Source organism: Amborella trichopoda, chromosome 11 (assembly GCF_054954075.1).
Source record: "Amborella trichopoda isolate Santa Cruz 75 chromosome 11, AtrichopodaSantaCruz75HAP2 v2.0, whole genome shotgun sequence".
Taxonomy (NCBI): domain Eukaryota; kingdom Viridiplantae; phylum Streptophyta; class Magnoliopsida; order Amborellales; family Amborellaceae; genus Amborella; species Amborella trichopoda.
Genome location: NC_142346.1, coordinates 39621861 through 39644220, shown reverse-complemented (window position 1 = coordinate 39644220; position 22360 = coordinate 39621861). Strand labels below are relative to the sequence as shown.

The window sequence follows — 22360 nt, the reverse complement described above, 5'->3', positions numbered from 1 at the left end:
AAATTGCTAAAACCCCATGAGATAGACTTTTTACCCTGTTTACATTCCACCCAACTTTTCCTAGCATTTCCCCCCCCCCCCCCCCCCCCCCCCCCCCCCCCCCCCCCCCCCCCCCCAAAATGATGTTTTCTAGCTGATACCCCTACACAAAAAATTCATTTGAACGAAAATACCTTTCCCTCATATAACAAATTATTTTGAACAAGCGGTTAGGCTATTTTTTTTTTGCTGGAATGAGCGGTTCGACGATTAATTTTTTTTGGTTGGAATAGGCCGTCCAGCATTTGGAAGTTACGGTCTAGCATTTTGAAGTTGCGGTCCGGCATTTTGAAGGGGTAGTTCAATGTTTTGATATGGCAGTTTGAAATTTTTGTAGAGGCACTCCGGAGTTTTGAATTACGCGAGTAGTCCGGCATTTTGAAGTTGTGGTTTGACATTTTGAAGGGGTAGTTCGGTGTTTTGATATGGCAGTCCGGAATTTTGTAAGAGCATTCTGGCGTTTTGAAGTACGCGAGTAGTCCGACGTTGTACAAATGCGGTCCAGTGTTTTTTTTATTGAGATTTGAAAATGATTTGTCATATGAAAGGAGGATATTTTCGTCAAATATATATATATATATATATATATATATATATATATATATATATATATATATATATATATATATATATATATATATATATATATAACTCTTTGAGTTAGGGGTATTAATTATAAAAAATAAATTTTTTTTAAAATAAAATTTAAGTTTAGGATGAGGATAGCGTGTCTAAAAAAAAAAAAATGTTTTAGAAGGTTTTTAGCGATTTTCCCTAAAGAAAAATAAAAAATAAAAGGATATCTAAGAGGTATCACAATTCACAAATAACAATCCGATAAATATTGGCCACATGGTGCAAGAGCTAAGGCTTTATCTTCTTGCTGTTATCCTTTTGCTAAGAAATTTAGGGAGAAAAGAAAAAAAAAGAGAAAGAAAATGGCAGCTGGTGGCCATGAAAGCAGGAGCAGGAGCATAGAAGTTACAGACATAGAAGAAGAATGGCAAAAGGCAATTCATTTTGTAGCCAAAGGCCCATCTGCCTCCCTCCAATTCCTCTCTAAAAAACCCAAATCCCTCCTCTTCGCCTACAAAGCCCAAGTCCTACAGGGCCCATACCCTTCTCTGCAACTGAATGAATCCACTTATGACGATCCCGATCTCTCAGGGAAGGAGGCAGCTTGGAAAACGCTAGGTGACATGCCCAAGCAACAAGCAAAGAGAGAGTTTGTGGCTCTACTCACGATGCTTGTACCCAATTGGAAACAATGGTGTAATGAAAATGGTTCTTCCTTGGTCCAGTCTGGGGAAGGAGAGGCCACCAATATTCTCAGCAACTTCCTTGCTAACGGTGCCCTCTCTCTTAGGGGAAAGCTATGAGTATATCCCCATTTTCTCAGCTATATTACTGCCCAAAAACCCTAATTCCTATACAGTGGGCTCTGCATAATAGAATTAGGGTTCTCAGCTATCTTACTGTCCAAAAACCCTAATTCCCATACAGTGGGCTCTGCATAATAGAATTAGGGTCTGACAGAGGTTTCTTTTAGAGGGCAGGGTAAAATATAGGTTTGGGAAATTTGATGGTGGAATGTTGGGTTGTGTACACTGTGAGGTACTATAGTCTTTGCTTTGCCTAAATAGATTGGGAAATTGCAATTTCCATTTAAAAGTGCACTGTTGCTTTTTAAATTAAATAAATATTATCATATGGATTTTGGATGTTAATATGGATTGATTGATATGCTTATGAGCTTTCTGAAGTATAAAGAAAGACTATGGCCTTTTAGATCTGAAATTAGTGTTCTACTTTTTCCGTGAGCAATCTTAGTTTTCCATATTGTTTGCTCTTTGATTCTGGCTTCATTCTATTTTGCATATAAATGCTCATCTTTTGATTGTTGTGTACTTTTCAAATCGTGATGTTTTGTTTTTAGGGTGAGTCATGATATATCTATTTTTGTTGTATGTTTTGTTTTAGGATGGGTGATTTCAAAAATTAGGAAGGGGATTTTGACTTGATAATTAAAATTAGTTTTGAATAACTTGGGTGATAGATGTAATGTCTTCTTTATAATTATTTAAATTTGTTAAATCTTCCCTCCTTTTAAAAAAACAAGCACTCGGGGACAAGAAGGTAAAGGAAAAATTAAAGACTTCCTTCTCTTTTCTGTTTGTTATATCACGATTACTTTTGAGTGTTGTACATAATAACTCTGTTGGAATCAGATTCCTCATTGATTTTGTTTCTTTTGAGAATTGTTAACTTTGTATATATGGTAAAGTAATTACAAAAAGATTAATCTACGGACAGCATCGCACAAGCTGGGTGCCCCGACTACAAAAGATAAGAAGTATATAGAGTGCCAAAATGGTGGACAGAGGGAAATAGGAAGTAGTAAACTAAGTATAAAATCTTTTACAAGGTAAGCAAAAGACATAAAAACCAAAATACAACCAAAGGTGAGCAGGGTCTATCGACTTGCTTGGAACTTAATGTCTCCGAATAACAGCGAGCTATGGGCTGATGGTCGGTAAAGTGTGGCATCCATAATGGATGTTTGGATTCCGTAGGCTGTGAGTTTGATGTGCATTGTCACCTGATCTTGAGTGGCATCGATCCTTAGCAGCAATAGTTCAGCACAGCAGAGATGTTCGCCATGAGAGACAGCAGAGGGGAGTCGGATAGATTTGAGGCGCAGCAGTCCTCAGCAGCATCGATTCAGTGTTTCAACAGGGGTGAGGTAGGGAAAAGAGAGAGAGAGAGAGAGAGAGAGAGAGAGAGAGAGATGGAGAAAGAGCATGGCTTACACACAGATAGATGAAGGGGAGAGGGGAGAGAGATAGGAGTTTGTCATTATATGAGACTGTTGTACATATTGAAGTCTTGAATTGCCTTGTTCTTTGTTAAAAATTTAAAACTTCATTCTCTTTTCTGTTTGTTATATCATGATTACTTAAAAGAGTTTTGTACATAATAACTCTGTTCATTGATATTGTTCCTAAGACTTGAATTGCCTTGTTCTTTGTTCTTATGGATATCTTTTATCTTCCAAATGGGGAATTGTTCTATTTCTCGTGGATGTCTTTTTATCTGCCAAATTAGGAAGTTTTTGGTCTATGTAGGATTACAAACATATGATAAAGTTCAGGGTAACAAAGACAACCGAGAACCTCAGACGTAGTCCTTCCGTGCTTTCCTTTCTTTCTTAACTCTCGAGCTCCAAGTTGTAAAATGTTCATGTTGCCAATTTGCAGAAGCTTCTTGTTCCGGACCATGAATTACTCTTGAATTGCGATGTTTAGGAGAGCCTTGCTTTTGTGTGGGCAAAACCACCCCGTTATGTATACATAATTAATAACAAAATACACTGGCAACTCTGTCCACCTTACTGGTTTTGAATTTGGGGGATTATGTAAAGTTTGAATCTGGTGGCTGTGATCTAGCGTGCTAACCTGGATAGTGGGCAAACATAATAATTCTTGTACTTTATGTATAAAGGGCTTGTGAAATGTTTAGGATATCATTTAACCGTGACTAACTCGAGTGCCATTAATCATTTAGAATGATACGGCACTTTCGAAATCTTACTTGAATTTTCTCTTTTTTTATTCCATTATAAAGTATTAGTATATAATATTTCGTCGTTCCAGAATTAGTACATCATCTAATTTGACATCAAAAAGTCGATAACTAACTAATGAAGGATAGACAATAATCAACTTCCTTCAGGGTATTCTGGTGATTATTTTCTGCTGAGTGTGAGAATGAATTGAAAATCGCATGTGCATCTACATTTTAGGAGGCTTAGTTCTACATGGCGATAGCTGTTTGTATCTTCATCACTGCTTTTTGATAAAGGGAAAGTATAGCATGGATGTCTAATGCATGGTTTATTCCATACGGTCAGGGCACCTACTATCAATTCGTGAGATGGATGTGTATGAAGTTGGTGTTCCAATAATGGACATTCACCAGGAATTATGGTTCATCTCCAGCGTCCATCTTGAGAGCTCATTTTGTACATGGTATACCACTTGTGTATTGTTGACAAGGGGCATCGACCAATTTGCGTCCAATGAATTATGGGTGAGATAGTGCAAGAGCCAGATGTCTTGGATAACCTGTGTTTCATACATTGCATCTGACCAGGGTTATATGCTTGAAGATTAATTGTAGTTACTTATAATGGGCATTTACCCAAAGGTTATTGGTCTCCACTGTCTATACTTTTCTTTCAATTTATCTGCGGTGTTTTGATTGATATCATGAAATTGAAATAAGCATTCTTGTGCTCATGAGAGACCATTTCGAGTTTCGTATGCGCGCCTGCGATTAAAAACTAACCTCTGCAGTGAATAGTAATTTTGAGTCCCTCATCAGCCTTCTAAGCTTCTTTTTAAACTGCCTAATTGAAATTCACATTCTTGATGGTGCATTAATGGTGACAAAATAATCAATCCCTAATGCTTTTCGTGGCATTAGCCTGTCGAAAAGTTTGCTTGGTATCAGCAACCAAGGAATCCTTTCAAAAGGCATTTTACTTGCTCTTGGGCCCTTAAATCTCACGATCCGGTGTCTAGGCTCGTGTGTAGGATAAGGGGCCATAGAAGTTGAGTCCATGCTTCACACCTTCAAGTAACCCACCCATTAATCAGACAGGAGATACATCTAAAATTACCATCACTTTGAAGAACAATAACAGTGGCCATGAATGTGAAGACATCTGTATTACCTTATTTTGTACATAAAGTAATCATAAAACTTGTTCTCTCAACTAGGACTATACGAAGCAGTATTATTCCAGTCTGTATCGTCCTTCCAACTGAAACTATAAAAAGACATGTTTTGTTATGATAGATTTTCCACTTAATATTCAGCTGCTCTTACAGAAATCTAACAGATATATCACGGAAACTCCACTAATGCCTTTTCATACCGAGTCAGGGTGGGTCATTTCCAACCGATTCTTGATTCCTGTTAAATGTGCTTCAGAATGTTTAACGTATATATGTCGACTCTTCTTGTGATCTAACATCAACAATAAGATTTTCTATTGAGAAACTGGAATGAAAGAAGGGAAGCAGCATGACCAATTACCAAATCTGAAAGCGCCCTTTACAAATTCCCCAATTCATTCATCAGCCTCACAGGGCATGAATACCACACACAACTGGGTGGGTCATTCATCATCCATTCATATTCGAGCATTCACCAGAATCTATGATTTGTCTCAATTGGCAGTGTCTTGAAAATGGCTAGTCGATGCTGAAATGTGTAAGTTATAGCATGCTCATCATTATATTTTCCATTACACATGCAAGGAAAACATGTACTTAACTTCTCAATGGTCAGTCCAAAATATCCTTCCAGTGAAGACAAAGTGCTTGCAATCTCTTTCTCTCTCTCTCTCTCTCTGTGCGTGTGTGTATGCACGCGTGCATTCGTGTATGACAGCTTCATTAATCTATCAGTATTAGACACTCTTGAAGATCATATTCATTCACAAAAGATCGATCATATGAGAAAGAAAAAAGATAATGCAGTGTATCAGCAACCCCTCTTTTTCTTAGAGCTACATGATCAAGGCTGCACAGTATTATCCTTTTTCCTCTCACTTGATCAACTTATCATTCCTTTGTCTTTCCCATTTCAATGACCGCTTAGATTTTTAGGAGCATGTTTGTGTATGAGACTACTATATTGATTTCCCAAGAGACCAAGAAGCAAAATTATTGGGGAGAGAGAGAGAGAGAGAGAGAGAGAGAGAGAGAGAGAGAGAGAGAGAGAGAGCGGTGGTCTATATACTAGCAGGTTGATGATCAAGAGCACTCTTGTCAGAGAGTCCTTCAGCTCTCAGAGCATCAACTGCAGATCAAGCCATCAATGGAAGAGTACAAATACAACTCAGCTCCCAAGCAGAGATGTCAAAAATGCTAAAGCAGCAACCAAAATCATAATATTAAGGAAATAATTTGACTTGAGAGGCTTATCTGGGCTGCCCCCAATAGCTTCATATTCTGCTCGGATCTTCTGCTTCATAGCGTCTGACAACTCTCTCTGCAGTCAAATATTATTAGGAGTCACATTTTGTTTATCCCTTTTTTGTTTTCTTTGTTCTTAATATCATTGGCTTTTGTAGTGTTGGAAAAGGAGCTTCACATCACATCTTGTGTTACTAAAAAACACAGCAGAAGAAAATATGGTGCTTGTTTCTATGATTAAGCCTGCAAACCATGAAAGTAGAATGACCAATTATACACACATACACACAGAAAATCTAGTATTAAGGCTCACTCACACGCACAGAAACGGTAGTCTCACTAATTGCAAGAAATATCTAATGGGGGATTGGATGCTTATGTACCTTCTTGCTTCCTTCAGTTGAGTAGCTTGCTGCAACAAATTTCTCAGTTGTAGCAGGTGGCTCTTCATCTACCGAGAAACCCTGCATTGGAAGAGCATGTCAGAGGGATACCCTACATTTTAAGGCGTTTGAATAGAAAGAGAGGAGGCTTACTTTCTAAAGAGACAGGAAAAAGGAGGAGGATTAAAGGGACTTACCTCAGGAGGATCAAATTTTGCACCCAGATTGCTAAGTTTTGCATGAGCTTCAGCATAATCCTTGAAAAAAGCATCCTGGTCTGATGCATATTTCTCCGCATATTCCTGCAGGTTATTATTGAGAACCTCTGTTCAGACTTCACCTTTTGGATGACTTGATATACTATCCTTAAGAATAAAATGTACACAGTCATTTCTAACCTTGAAAGATGGGTCTTCGAATAGAACAGCATCAGTAGGCAAAACTAACAGATCTTCGTCTCTCTTCTCCTTGATATCCTGAAATGACCACAGTGATGCAAAAGATTATAAACCGATTCATAAAGAAAATTTGCATCATTAGAGCTGGTGTTACTTACTTTGAAGTAGGAGTTGTCAAACTTCAACCATTGCACAGTCCATGACTGTCCTCCTGGTGCTCCAGGGCCATCTTTCTGTTAAAGCAAAGAGAATGAAGCACCGTATGTCAACACGCAGAGGAAAATACTTTTTTCTTTCTAATGAACCCTCATCTGGACGTTCTTCCAGGCAAAAGGAAAGAAGAGGTCATCACAAAGAGAATTTAAAATGGCAGAAAATATCAATATGCATTGCACATTCACAAATTGTAAGTCCACAGCTATATATGTCCATTTGAGAAGAGGTCATCACGAAGAGAATTGAAAATAGCAGAAAATATCAAAATGCATTGCATATTCATAAATCGTAAGTCCACAACTATATAAGTCAATTTGTTCATTCTTTTGGGGTAATTTCTCAATATCCATCTTATATGCTTGTGTCTAGATTCATACTTCACATTATTGAACACAGATTCATACTTCACATTATTGAACACAGCATTGGTTACTTCTCAACTTATGCTAACATGGGTATTATGCTAACAACATGAGTGGTATCCTAAATCTGTCTTCAAAAGTTGAAGAGAACATAGATAAGCATGCGGGCATTGAAATTCTGTCCGCAAAGGAGAAGCCAAAATGAGCACGTGGTTAACCTTCTCTATTTTGTAAAAAACAGAGATATACCATACATTCTTGGATATGTGCTTCTCAAGTATAGACACCAAATCCATGTGCTCTCTTCAAATACTTTGCGGATTTCAAAAGACAGGCTACCAATCTGGGAGCCTGGGCTTTTAGATTAACGACTTGCTAGCCTTGACATTACAGCCAGGTGTTATATTTGTTGAAGAAGAGAAGTATACAGAGTACAAATAATAGTCAGCCCAAAGCTTACAAGAACCCCTTAGAGATTCTATACAAAAAGGTAAGCTATAACAAAAATGCTATACAGTCATTGGAAGGAGCCCTAGCTACAAACTTCGAGGAACCATTGCTCAAAAAGGTGCAAAAAACAGTTCACTGATTTTAAAAGACAATATACATCTCAGCATATATTTGTTATAGGAAGATACTAGAAAACGCCTATAGGAGAAAATGAACAGTGATTTCGCCTACCCTCATCACAGTCCAAAGTTCATCGCACGGTCATGATTGTCCGGTAGTGTTTCATTTTTCATTTTGTTTCTACAAATCGTAATGACCTGAAATTTTTAGCGTGTATTCATCATATTATGCGAATCTACGAAAAATATCAAAAAAATATTTTACATGAAAACAATCGACCAAAATACCCCCGAAAAGTATCGGGGGTATTTTGGTCAATATTTTTTCACGAATTATTATTTTTATATTTTTATTAGGCGTGCCTCACTAAGATGTACACACGTTCCAAATTTCAGATCATTTCGATTTGTAGAAAAAAAATGAAAAATAAAACACTACTGGACAATCGTGACTATACGATGAACTTTAGACGGTGATGAGGGTAGGTGAAATCACTGTTCATTTTCGACTATAGGTGTTGGGAAGACTTTTCCTTTGTTATATAATCGATAATTCAAGTAATAATTCTCTCATTCTTAGTGTGGTACATAGAAGGGTAAAATCTGCTAAATGGAAATGCTAATTAAGGATGGATACTGAAAGCTTTTGGGCAGATTCTTGGTTACTGAGTATGGGATTCCCATGGAGCCCATATACGCAGGGAAGTTGGAGTTAGCTGTATTGTAAAGTTGCTGCATTCAATAATGGAAAACCACAGTCGTGGAACTTGCCAACCCCACCTCAGGAGGACCAATATAACCTTGGAACACGGCCGAGGTGATCTTCTTCCACATAAAATGTTTGAAGATTACATGGTATGGGAACATTCGACAAACGGCGAACTCCTAGTGATAAGTAAATGGAACCTTTTTCATACCATAAAGAACCTGCTGCACTTAACTAAATCCCAGAACCATGTGATTTGCTAGAATAGGACCCCTTGCTAGACTGCTCACACATTTGTTGCTGCCTTCGCATCTAGTTCTATCCGTTGCTTACAACAAGACGAATGGTGTAGTCCTGTACTGCTCAAATGCCTTATCTCTAGCATTCTGTGGAACTCTACAGGCTATAGCTGTTGGATTTGGTAAAAAGGTCTTCATGCTGATAATGCCAGGGTATCATTGGTTAATAGGAAGAAAAATCGATAGAAATTCCCGGGTCCATATTCTCCATGGTCCCTACTTTTTGGCTGGAAAGATGTCATAGATACCAAGTATAAACTAACCCAGAGAAAATCTCCTCTAAAACTGTACCTAATATAGGTGATTTCAAAGTGGCATGCAGTTGGAGATCCAAACTTGCAACATGATTAGTTTCAAAAAAAAAACTTGCGACATGATGACCATGGACAACTTACCTGGGCATAGAGTTCAAGCCTAGGGAAAAACTAATAATGGAGCTGAAATACATGCATTGGTTGAAGGGTAAAACTTTCAATGGAGCTAAAGTGTCACTACCTATAGAATGACAAGGATTCATCTCTTAGTGCAAAAGTTAAAAGACAAAGTTAATCCACCATGGAAGTAAAGAGTTCCAATTGAGAATGCTAGATCCAACATGGAAAGAATTGCAACCAACATTTATCATACTTGAATAATACAGAGAACACAGTTTGGTGGTTGATGAACTAGCATAGGGATAAGTGAATCTCAAACCCAGTAACAGTTCAGAGGTCACAGTATACTAAAATATCCTTTCGCTGTTTTTTTTTTTTTTTTCCCTCCCTGGCAGAGAAAATCCTTACATCATCCTTTCATAACTACTTCGTATGATGCAACCCAAACCCCTGGCCAAGGATAATGTCATGCACATTATTTTAGCTAAATGTTTTGAAAATCTGGGGAGAGACCATCTTCCTATCTGGAATGCCTCAAAGCAGAAGAATTGTGTCCACTAACTAAAATCTTCCAAATGAAACATGGTTCTAAATGTTTCAAGACATTAACTTGACCCATTATATTTAAAAGCTACTTTCAAGCAAGAAGATGCTTAGTTATGAACATAAGAGTTTCACATGAGAAACAGCAAGGATCCACTTACAGTGTACTTTGTTTCTGGCTTGCCCCAACCACTACGTTCTGGTCTAGACCTTCCCAAGGTGTGGGCACCAGATAGTGCAACTATATCCTGGAAGCCATATAAGATGCAGTTTATAATGAATCACAGAGATAACTTAATTATTAGGTATAAATTTTAAAATGTGTAAACAAGGAAAGCACCTTGTCATTGAGGCCCATCCGGTAAAAGACATCACGGAGATGATCAGCAGGTGATGGAGGCCCAGCATCTGGAAATGGTCAATAGAAAATAAAAAAAAATTAAAATAAAATTATTGAAGCATCCATCTCGGATATAGAACACAATATTCTCCATCTCATTTATTTTATGGGAACAGCGAAATCTGGTTTGCTTCTCAGAGATCATTAAATTTAGTGAGAGACTTCATCGCAGCTGACAAGCATATTATAAAATGCATACAATATGGCAAGACACATGAGAATTCCAATAGATTGAAAAACTATGAAAAAAGGCAACATTGAGGATATCTAGTTAGGAACTTAGGATATCATCAGCTTCTATTCTACGTTGCTAGAATTCACTATCAAGGCCACTTTTTTGCATAGACTTATAGCAGGCCCATGCACCTGTAACTAGTTTTGACAAGATGGGGCTCCATCTGAGGGGCACATACTCAACAAGTTGCAATCCGAGAGTTAATCACAAAAGAGAGAGTGAAAATCTTCTGTGGTTGAGTTGCAAGAATGATGAATTTTGGCACTGTTTCCCTAAGTATCCCACAGTATACTACTGAAAATGTTCTCCTTCAACACTCCAACACCCAGTCTTATAACTCTTCAGTTTTTCTGTTAACTAAGCTCCCAGTTTCTCTGTATCATTGATTCATTTCTTCTCATCCTGCAGTTTTGATTTTCATGAACTTACAATTCAGTTGCTGAAGAAATTCCCACTCAAAGAAAAAAATATGTTAAGAATTCTGAGTCCTGTAACTACAAAACTTATGATGTGGTGCCCCTCCCCTACGCAAAGAGATCATCAATTTAAAAATGGATCAGCAATGTAAGGTGGTGATTACATGGAAGTGACAAGATGTGTAAGGCCTGACTGATTACATGATGCTACAATCACAGAAAATGGGGTGATGAGAATGAACTTTGGCCTAGTGTTAAAGATGGCCATACCATGTACCATAATTGGAGTTGCCAACATCTAGCCACTGCTATTCATCTGGACAAAATATGCATGCAACCAATACATACTGAATGCATATGTAGTATGTGCACATATGTACCCAAAATAGCAACTATAGTCTAATTTTGAGGGATATAGAGCTACAGTTCTTACTGTTGGATTTTTAGAAGCTTAATCATTCAATGTATTATGTCGACTTCAAACAATTTTTGTTCCTTTGCTCTCCATTGAGGATAATTTACACACAACTCTGTGGTTTACTTCATCTCGAACACTGGCTACAGTTAATGTTCAAGGAAGGAACTTGCTCTCACATTAATATGGACTAAATCAGCATAAATATGCTTATCATAAATTTTAAGTGACAGCAATTTTGAATTTTTCAAGTTATACCAAACTCAGTTATAGGAGTTTATCATAGGGAAAAGTTGACATGGGGAGTTGACATGGAAAATTCTGAAAGAGACAATTGGACAGGAGAAAATAACACTTCATCTAGAGCTCAAATGAGACAAAACATACATCAGTACCATATCTCTTAGCCATATAAGAGAGGAAAGGAAAAGAAATCACATAGTTATAGTTGATTAAAAATATGACTATGAAAACTACGCTGCGAGGTTGAAATTTGAGATATTAAACCACACTGCATGATTGAAATTTGAGAGATTAAACTATTCTGTATGATTGAAATTTGATAAGACTAAAAACGAGAAAACTGTGAAGTGTGAACACTTATAATAAAGAAAGTGGATCACTTATTTTGTTGTAAAAGAAGAAACCATAAATATTTTCCTCCATTTTCTTCTTCCAGGAAAGTCATGCAACTTGGCCCTTTCCTATTGTGCACCAGACAGTATGTATGGATTAGATACCTATGAACTGAGCACAATGCAACCATCCAGTACCTTTTAAGGTTAGCATAGGTATAAAGGATTCATAATAGAGATAATTTACTTTCCCACAGGCAACAATTATGGGATCAGGCATAGGTACACTGGTTGATACCACATACTTCACCAAATGGTGATAATCCTTCACATGCCAATGCCTATAGTGATCGTACATGATATGTTGACTATTAAGATGAATATGTTCGAGGATAAATTTAAAAACTACCCATATTAGTCTTAAATTGTAAAAGGCGCAATTTTGAGCAGATTATCATTTAATGCTAAAGACATCTGGTGAAGGCATCCTGCGGTTATCCTCATAAGGACTTGTTGCAACTAAGTCATGAGTAATGACACATAAAAAGTTTATATGAGCAAACAATCAGTCTCGCATACCTGGAAGCCTCCCCTCTTCAGGACACTGATCAGGCCCATTAGCATCTACTCTTCCATACTTCATGGGTATTTTTGGGCCACCTGCCTCCTGAAGGTTTGAAACATTCAACTCAGAAAATTGTGAATTCCCAAGAAGAACTTCACAACAAAAATTCCAAGAAAACAAAAAAAATATCAAGGCAAAATGTTCATGAATTTGAACAACCAGAGACCTCTATAGCTGTCGCACTAGCCAACTGAAACAAATCTGCATAGGTAACACCAGAATACTTCTCCTTGATAGGTTGAAGAAGCTTTAATGCATTGACAAGACCTGAAATAGCACATATATTTTTTGATAATTTTGAATAGAACATAATTGAGAAGCATATTGTTGGAAAAATCACATTGCATAAAAATTCTCATCAAATACCAGCATTTGCTGCATGCTTTAATTCTATCTCAAAACGCAGGCTTCCATTGGCCCCGCCTCTTTGTGGCCATTCCTCAATATTTTTGTTATAGGTGCCAGCATCATGCCAACCCAACCGAACCTACAGTAAGCAACACATGTTAAACAAATGAAGGATTCACTAAGTTGCATGAGTCTTTACCCACGCTTCTAATCCTTATCGCATGTGTCTTTTAAAATTTAAACTATGCTTTCATTTAGTATAAGGCAACAAGACTTCCACACATACTCTACAAATAGATTACAGCACAAAAGGTTTTGTAATCGTGATACATAAATGCCCTTAGTCAATTATCAATAACAAACCAGATTACAAGTTGTACATGAATATTGTAGCTTGAAAGTGGTAATATGTATCTTTAGGAAAGAAGTAAACATTTAAGATCATAATAAACTGTGTAACAAGAATCACATATGATAAATGCATATCAGTTACTGGAAAATATCGTAATTCAATAATGTCATTGCTGCTATACATAATTATCCATTGCCCTTCTTTTCTTGATTATTTATTGATGAAAAAAGTTTATATAAGGGTGAGGCTCTAGACAATCAGAAGTTCACTAGAATAGGTTGTTTCGATGCCCAAAAATCCTCAAATCGATCATCTCAACCTCAAGATGTATGGACATGAGAAAAAAGGGATTTCAAGTCTCAAAAATAGTACATTTTGTAATGCATTTTTAGACAGTCCATTTTCAAAATTTTCAAGTGTTCATAGATTTGCTCAATCTACATTATTTTTAAATCTTTAAATTTTATAATTAGAGATTAAAATTTTTCAGACGATCACAAAGGTTTCAGTACTGAAACAATATCTTTCGATACTATTTGAGGCCTCAGCCTTATACAAACCACACCCATTTTTGAAAATTCATTGCTTTACAGCTTGAGATTTGTAATGGAACACTGTCCATGGATCCACATGCAAGGTAAACATCAAGCATCCCCAAATTTGCAAGCAAACAATTTGCTAAATATACCTGATATAGTAGGCAATTCAGCTTAGTTTTAACAAACACAATTCAGTGAAGGCAGTGTGTGATCGAACATATTGAATAAAACAGAGGAAGAACATCAAAAGCATATCTTAAAGATATATTCTGGTTTTCTATAGTCTATAAGGCTTCGGGCACAATAATGGGCACCAGCAGTTGTCACAGTTATGTATTTGACCAGTAACACATCCAGTATTAGCTATTAAAGGATAATGCACAGTGGAGATCACAGCTCTATGCCTCGATAGATATTCGAACCAACACATATAACTAGATTAATTTGTACGAGTATCTGAATAATGGCAAAGGCGACACAAGTCTAGATGTAGCTGCAATTCTGGAAACTGAAAATAGCAATTTGTCAAGCAGTAGGCTCACTATTGGTTGATGTTTTGAGAAGGAGAGGTTCACTTGTCAGATGACTTTCCTGAGTCTTGTGCTCCTATTGTCTTCCTAACGAAACAGTTGGTGGTCCTCTCATTCAGGTCATTCAGGTTAGTTATAAGTTAAGATATACAAATTTTCAAATATACAAGATGGCACCATTTCCGATTTGGCTACAAGGTTTACAACTGAATTCTTGTTATAGATGGAAAAACTGCAAGATAAGACCAGGTCTAGATGTTTTCTCGTTCCTGCAGGCCTATAGCTTCCAGCAAAGGTCATATAGCCATCTAGTGTAGAGATGCATCCACATTCATATAGTTTTTGGGGCCAAGCGTTGCTTTAGAAGAGCCACCTTAGGAAAAATTTCTCCTGTCGTGTGACAACTAAGCAGAAACTAAGGAAACTCTCTTTACAGCATAATAACAACAGAATCTCAGTCAATTGAGGGCATCCATCACAAGATAAATCCTATTAAGTTTCGTAGCCTACCCCTTAAGAATTACGAACAAAATTCATAGCAGACATCAAGCTAAATATCCAATAAAAAAAATTTAAATGGTCGATGAATACCAGAAGGCACAATTTAAAAAAAAAAAAAAAAAAAAAAATTGAATGCCAGAAGGCACATACCATGATAGGATGACAGAAAGTGGTCTTGAGAAGTTGTCGAATATCTTCCCTGGCCTTCTTCAACTGATCAGGGTCTGAGGCAAAGGATGTAACAGAAACAGGTGATCCTGCATAGGATCGCACAATACTTCCCTTCCTCTGAAGACTCTGAGACTGAAGAAGCAGAAAAGCCAACAATACAACAAAAAATTACCCTCAAAATCGATAGATAGGGACGAGAGAGAGAAAACAGTCACAACAAAAGCAATCGAAACATAGGAAGTACTCTCGAATTTGAGAGAAGAGATTACAGCCATAACTGAAATTAAAAGACTGAAAATGCAGAGGAGGAGATCAATGACAAGTTACAGCTACAACTGAACGAAACAGACAAAAAAAACACAGAGAGAGAATCATTGACAAGTTGCAGCTGTAACTGAAAGAAAGCGACTGAAAAAGCATAGAGAGAGACAAGAGGGGGAAAAAGACAAGGAGAATAATCAATAAAAAATTACAGGTATAAATGAAAGAAGAGACTGAAATACAGAGAGAGATAGAATACCAGGGAAACAGGGCGGCGGCGAGAGATTGTGGAGAAAGAGGAGAGAGAATTGAGGGGGAGCTGGTGTGGTTGTTTAAGCTGAAAATGGGGGAGAAGAGCTTTCCCCGTTGGGAGGAGACGAGATGCGAAGAAGGTGAGGGACAGTCTCTCCGCCATTTCTTCTCTCTTTCTAAACTGAGGTTAGAGAAAGAGAACCACCGACCCACTGGTTTTGTTGCTCAAACAAAGTGAAGGCGGCTCTCTTTCTCGGCTTCATGTACACCCCTTACTTCCACTATGGCTATACTTTCACCAATGGATTTTTGCCACGTGCCACCGGAAGCCACGTTGGTCGTGCCCCGCTCCTGTCCGATGTTTGGGCTCCAATAAATTTGCCCTTTTTCTTTAGGAAAACATTTCTGTAGAGCCGAGGCTCTAAACAATCGAAATTAGAGCCACCACTAAACTTAAGTAGGGATGTGTTTGTTTTTCTAAGATTTTTTTTTAAAAAAAATCTTTTTGACACACGATTTCATCCAAATGTTAAGAAAGTAATCTTCCAATAAAAGTTCTGATTGTTTTATTGAAACATAAAAAATTAAGTTTCTAATAAGATAATAATTTAATCTTTCGTAATGTTTTCGTTGATCACTATTCACTATGTATAACATAAATATATAATATAAATATTATTAATATAATATAATATAATATTATAATATATTATATAGAATAATGATTCAATGAGTCCCTCCCACACCCATGTGTGTAAGACCTCAAAAGATCACCATTAAATTTGACAAAGATCTTTAAAAAAGTCAAGTCTTACATCCATGTGATAATTTTTCTAGAGATCTGTGCCAAATTTAATAATGATCATTTAAGATTCTACACACATAGGTGTGAGAGGGTATGATAGGATCATTACTCTATTATATATTATATTATGTTATATATATTTATATTTATATTGTTAATATTTATATATATATGCTATCAAATACAGTACCCAAAACTTTATTAACATTTCAACAGATTATCAAACACAGTATCCAAAACTTATTTAAATATTTCAAAACAAAACATTCAACTTTCCAAAAGATTTAAAAACATTCAACTTCCAAAAGAAGTATTTTAGAAAAGGAAAATTGTTTCATGAGGGCTGGACTGCATGACTACATATACAATCCAAAAAGTGTAAAGTATCCATCTTAAATATGGATGCAAGTAGGTGGCCCATCTAAAAACAATAGAAACTAACGATCCAAATGTTTTCTTACTAGAACTATTATTTTTAGCTTTTAAAAGTTACTTATTTTTTAATATTAATGACCTCCATGTTAGAAATTACGTGTCCTTAAAAATTAAGTCTAAAAATCCATTTCAAAAATAGATTTATTTATAAGCCCGCATTTCTACATATGCGGGCTTGGCTACATAGAAACCGGGTCTTTTAGAAAAACAAACACACCCTAGAATATATTGATTTGATGGCCAAATATCCTCAAATTGATCATCTTGACATCTAGATGCATGAATATGAGAAAAAACTAGATTTCAACTTTTGGAAATAGTGCATTTTGTAACGTATTTTTGGACCGTCAATTTTCAAGATTTTCAATTTTTCATAGATATGCTCGATCTATACTATTTTTGAAATTTTGAATTTTATAATTAAAAATAAAAATATATTTTAAGGCTATCACAAAGATTTCTCATATTGAAACCACATTTTTCGACACTATTTGAAGGTATGTTTTACTTTGATTGCTTAGAGCCTCGGTTCTTTGCAAATCGCACCTATGCAATGAGACTGTTTACCTTTGATAAGCAGTCTCACTTACTTACAACAATGTCCTATGAATTTTGATAACTTAGAAGTGTCACAAAGTTCAATTTTTTTTTTTTTGAAGTTTGATTTTGGTCAATAGAATAATTACAGCCACCCAATTTCACATCCATTGGTCAAGATTAATGTGACCACTTCGTACTAAATATAAATAGTCTCATTCTATATTTTCCTTTTTTGGAGCCTATCAATCTTTTTTGGAGCCTATCAATGGTGGATTATTTGGCTTATAGGCTCTTGAACCGAATTAATTTGTCTTCTATGGCCCATGAGAAACAGACATACACAAGCATTCTTCCATCCAGTGCTCATAGGCCTCTGCCATGGCCAGAGAGAGGCAGGGTCTCATTTGAGAGGGAAAAGAGTGGACGAAAGACACAAAAAGAGAAAAGAGTGGGCGAAAGACACAAAAAACTTGTGAACGGAGAAACTGAATTCCACAAAATTCAACTCAAAGTTAAATTATTAAAAATTTATTTAAGAGCTTTTAAAAGATATAGTTTGACCTTATCAAATATGACATACAAACTAATATACTTAAGATTATGATAGATTCTATATTATCCCCAAATGTTAGAAAATTAGGGTATGTTTGACCGAACAAGATTTAGATATTCAAATTTTTAGAAATCTGAATAAAGGCATTGCCTTGCTTTGTGTATTTTAGATTTTATATTATCATGATATGTCTTTTTATGTGCACGTTTGAGTGTATAATTGCATTTCAAAAGTTTTGTAGATTTGTAATTTTTTGACTTTATTGCTGATAAAATTATAACTTATTTATTTATTTTTATTTGGCACATATTTGATGATGGCTTTGTTCAATGAAGATGAAACCGACTTGGCAATCAACTGGTACACGAATATAAGGCGAAGGAGATAGGATATGGGGATATCATCAAGGAGGCCTGGAATAAAATGCTCTAGCTCTTGCATGGTTCCTGATCTAGTTTTGTTCTTTAGAGCTTTAAATTAGCTTCAATGGCGGATGTTGGGGTTCTGATGAGGGGATAGTTTCAATGGCGGATGTTAGGGTTCAAATTTGCTTCAATGGTGGATGTTGTTCTCTCTCTCTAAGATGTTGATATCTCTCACAAGATTTTCCCTCTTTAAGACGATATTTGTGCGCAACTCTTTGATGAGAGAGAGTGCGAGAGATTTGGTGGCTGAACTAACTGGTGAGAGAGAGATTGAGGTTTAGAGGATATCTGTTGAGGTAGAGAGAGAGAGAGGGTCTTTGATTAGAGAGAGAGGTTATGAGTTGAATAATGGAAAGCGGGTGTTGGATAGCAGAGGATAGAGAAAAACGATGGTAGGAGTAGGTGAAAGAGGGAGAGAGATGCAAAAGATTTTGACGCTCAAAGTGAATTCCGCAAAATTCAAGTATAACTTGAATTTTTGGGGATTCAAATATTTAGAGGTTATCTTAATATAAGAAGATCTAATTTGATCCTATCAAACAAGAAATATTAACTTGTAAAATTCAAACTATAATAGATTCTATGTTGTCCTAAAATATTAGGATATTAAGGTGCTGCCGAATAGACCTTATGGTGCTACTAAGCAGACCCTATATATATATATGAAAAGGCTGGGATTAGCCCACTAGCTCATATGAAAAATATGAATCCAACTGTCTAGATTGAATCTGGGCCGGTCTAACGATCACAGATGTTAGATAGTGTTTAAATTGTAATTTTTTTCTACAAATCTAAATCATCTGAAATTTGAAGAGTGTGTTCATAAAAAATAGTTGAATATTCCAAAAATATCAAAAAGCTATTTTACATGAAATAAATTGACAAAAATACCTCCAAAAAGTTTTAAGGGTATTTTGGTCATTTTTATTTTTACAAATAATTTTTTTTATATTTTTATTAGATGCGCCTTGATGAGAAAAACACACGCTTAAACTTTCCAATGATTTGAATTTGTAGAAAAAAACATTAAAATTCAAATACAAAATGAGATCGTGACCGTTAGATCAGCTCAGATTTAATTTGGGCCATTGGACTCATACATATGAGCTAGTGGCTAATCCCATATTTTTCTATATATATATATATAATTTTTTAAACTTTTAGAAGACCAAATCTGAATCCCATGTATAGTTTTTGGATCCAAATCTCATATATAATCTTTAGATCTGGATCCAATCAGATCCCATATGTATATTTTTCGGATCTAAATCCAGATCTGACTAGATCCAAACCCAATTTGAATAATTCTCAACCCCATGATATGTCATCATCAAGTTTGATGCATTTTCACATCGGACATCCACTGAGTAGTATCGACCTTGTGTGACAAATAGGCTAAAATGTTTGGTATTGTAACAAATGGATTTTGATAATTAGGCACAAGGAAACAACTTTTTTAAAGCATGTCCAAAATTTTGCATCTGGAAACACAAAATCTAGATTCTAATGCCACTTGTAGGAGTGAAGTCTTTGTCTGAACTATTCCAAGTAGAATGGGAATAAAGGAATGTAGACCAAATGAATATGTTAACATCCCATTTAACTAAGGGTGTGGTTTGTATAAGGCTGAGGCCTTACGCAATCAAATTAAGGTGCACTTTTAAATAGTGCTGAAATATATTGTTTTAGTATCAAAATTTTTTATAGTGGCATGAAAATTTTATTTCATCTCTAATTATAAAATTTAAAACTAAAAAATAGTATAGATCAAGCAGATCTATAAATATTTGAAAATCTTTAAAATTGACGGTCTAGATAATACATTTTAAGATGCACTATTTTCAAGACTTGAAATTTATTTTTTCTCATATCCATACATCTTGAGGTCGAGATAATTGGATTGAAGGTTTTTCTAGCATCGAAACAACCTTTTCTAATGAATTTTTGAGATGCTTCTAAATTTGATTGTTTAAGCTCTCACTCTTAAATAAATTTTTTCCTTCAACTAAAGGAAAGATAAACGCGTGTGATATGGTGCTTGCTTCTCTACATCCAATAGGATATATGTCCTACCAACCCTCTTCTCCACTGCTCAGGAATAATACTCGCTAGTAGCAGGAGTGGATGATAAAATGATCCTCTTCAATATCCCTTTCTGTCGAGTATTACTCTAGTGACACAAGTATGATTATAAAATTATTGTTTAATGACTTCAATATGGACGATAAAATGATCCTTTTCAATATCGCTTTTTGTCGAGTATTACTCTAATGACACAAGTATGGATAATCATTTTTACATATCCGAATTTTTCACTATGTTTTTTGAAACCAAATCCGAAATATTCACGATTCTATAATATACCTTATTTTTTATGATCCCTATTTTGACCAATTTTTTCTTGAGACGTTTTAAAATAAAACCAACTTATTATTGTCATTGTCTGGTGCCACTGCCCCTGTCCATATCCACTCTCACTCTTTTTTTATTTTTGTACCTTTCGACATTATCACAATGGCATAAAGATTCAATGCACCATGCCTCTCCCCCTCCTATTTCTAATTTTGTACCTTTCCAATTCATCAAAATAACATAAGTATTGACTGCACCCTGGTTCTCCTCCTCCTATTTATATTGCTATGGGATAACTTTTGAAATTCAGCCGTAGGTAGAGAGAAATCAAGAGAGAGAGAAGGGGATGCCGATTTCCTGTATCAACTGGCTACTCTTGGCCCATGCAGAAGAAATTCTCTCTCTGTTAAACATCCGAGAAGCATAACGACGTCAACATCACTGGGAAGTTGAGGTATGCTTAGATTTCCAACCCTGTTTACAACATTTGGGCCGATACACAATATCCAAACCCATATAACTGGCCCCATATTTATATGAGAGAAAGTACTCTGTCAAATATACGAGGCCAATTACATGGGTTTAGGTATTGGATATCAGCACAAACGTTTGATATTGGAATAGAAGTCCAAGCATACCTCCATTTCCCAAAGTGAATCGAAGTCCTCTCTGCTTCTTGAATGGTTAAAAGAGACAAAATTATGAACTCCATTTGGAGATACTGACCCTACTTTTCGTGATAGCCAGTTATGACAGAATCTGGCTCTCTATAGGCCAATGTTTTTTAGCACGACTAGTACATGTTAGCACATGTCGGGCCTCACGTTGCTTCATTTATTTATATGAGCCTCACATTTTTTTATGGGAGAATCGTATGAGTATTTATTTTAAGAGAAATAACACTATGAGATCGTTCACATCTACGTGAGTAGGACTTCAAAGGATCACCATTAAATTTTGACATAGATCTTTAGAAAAGTTATGACATGGGTGTGGGACTTGGATGAATGGGTTTTCTAGAAATCTATGTCAAAATTTAATGGTGATCTTTTGGATCTTGCTTACATAGGTGTGAGAGGGTCTCATAATATCATTATTCTTATTTTAATGTTTATCTATTGTCAAAAGATTTTTTAAATGTAATATATAAGTAAATGCTTATTTGAGAAATTTTCGTACGGTCTATATTGGGTCAATTACAAAATCGGAACACCTTTGACTCAAACGATGGGCGGCGCCCCATCCCTACCATTTTTTTTTCCAAGTTACCCCTGTATGGTAAACCAAACACAGTATAGATGAGCTTTTTAGTTTGAACGAAAAACAACTGTCCGATGATCGAAATATCGGACAACAACTCACGAGACCTATCTGTACCATATCTCTCTAAAAACTAAAAGCTTGTACGACGCTAGAATGGTTGTCTTTGGTTCCCACCTCAAGATTTCAATTCCCCCTTATGACCCCACTTTGGTTTCTCAGGCAAGGCCCCTAAATTTGGTAGATTCATCGGCCTTTTTGAGAAAACCTCGCTTTGATCCCTCAACTCCTGATCTTTCTGTTGAAGCCCAATTTGGTTGCCCTGCTAGTTCTAGAGAAACCCAATTTGGGTATTCGAATTCTAGCTCCTCTGTTTCGTTTTCACCGAGTAACCATTTCGGTCCTACAAATACCACAAGTTCTAGCTAATTTTAGTGGAACATAGATGGGGAATTCATCTGAATCCACTGAAAGACGCATTGTTCATTCAACTTCAA

The 22360-nt window shown here is 36.1% G+C and overlaps 1 protein-coding gene and 2 long non-coding RNA genes across 4 annotated transcripts; 1 reads left to right on the top strand and 2 right to left on the bottom strand.

Moving 5' to 3' along the window:
• The first annotated feature begins 905 nt into the window (after window positions 1-905).
• LOC148779906 (uncharacterized) lies at window positions 906-4335 on the top strand. Its single transcript, XR_016044068.1, has 2 exons — window positions 906-2782; window positions 3950-4335. It is a non-coding gene; the product is annotated as an uncharacterized LOC148779906 (long non-coding RNA).
• Window positions 4336-4707: 372 nt separating this feature from the next.
• LOC148779905 (uncharacterized) lies at window positions 4708-5065 on the bottom strand. The gene is made up of 2 exons (XR_016044069.1): window positions 4979-5065; window positions 4708-4870 (listed from the first exon to the last, which is right to left on the bottom strand). It is a non-coding gene; the product is annotated as an uncharacterized LOC148779905 (long non-coding RNA).
• A 770-nt stretch (window positions 5066-5835) lies between these two features.
• On the bottom strand, window positions 5836-15682 carry LOC18436903 (putative L-ascorbate peroxidase 6, chloroplastic/mitochondrial). Of its 2 annotated transcripts, none has more exons than XM_011626072.3 (12): window positions 15501-15682; window positions 14960-15112; window positions 12906-13026; window positions 12706-12806; window positions 12494-12581; window positions 10214-10281; window positions 10035-10121; window positions 6963-7037; window positions 6805-6882; window positions 6604-6708; window positions 6407-6487; window positions 5836-6266 (listed from the first exon to the last, which is right to left on the bottom strand). In XM_011626072.3, exons 1-12 carry the CDS (start codon window positions 15654-15656, stop codon window positions 6261-6263), a joined length of 1119 nt encoding a protein of 372 aa, XP_011624374.1. In that variant the 5' UTR covers window positions 15657-15682; the 3' UTR covers window positions 5836-6260. The 2 variants fall into 2 exon arrangements, with proteins under 2 accessions (XP_011624374.1, XP_006847188.1); XM_006847125.4 differs by having other exon boundaries at window positions 5836-6099.
• Between the last annotated feature and the right edge of the window lie 6678 nt (window positions 15683-22360).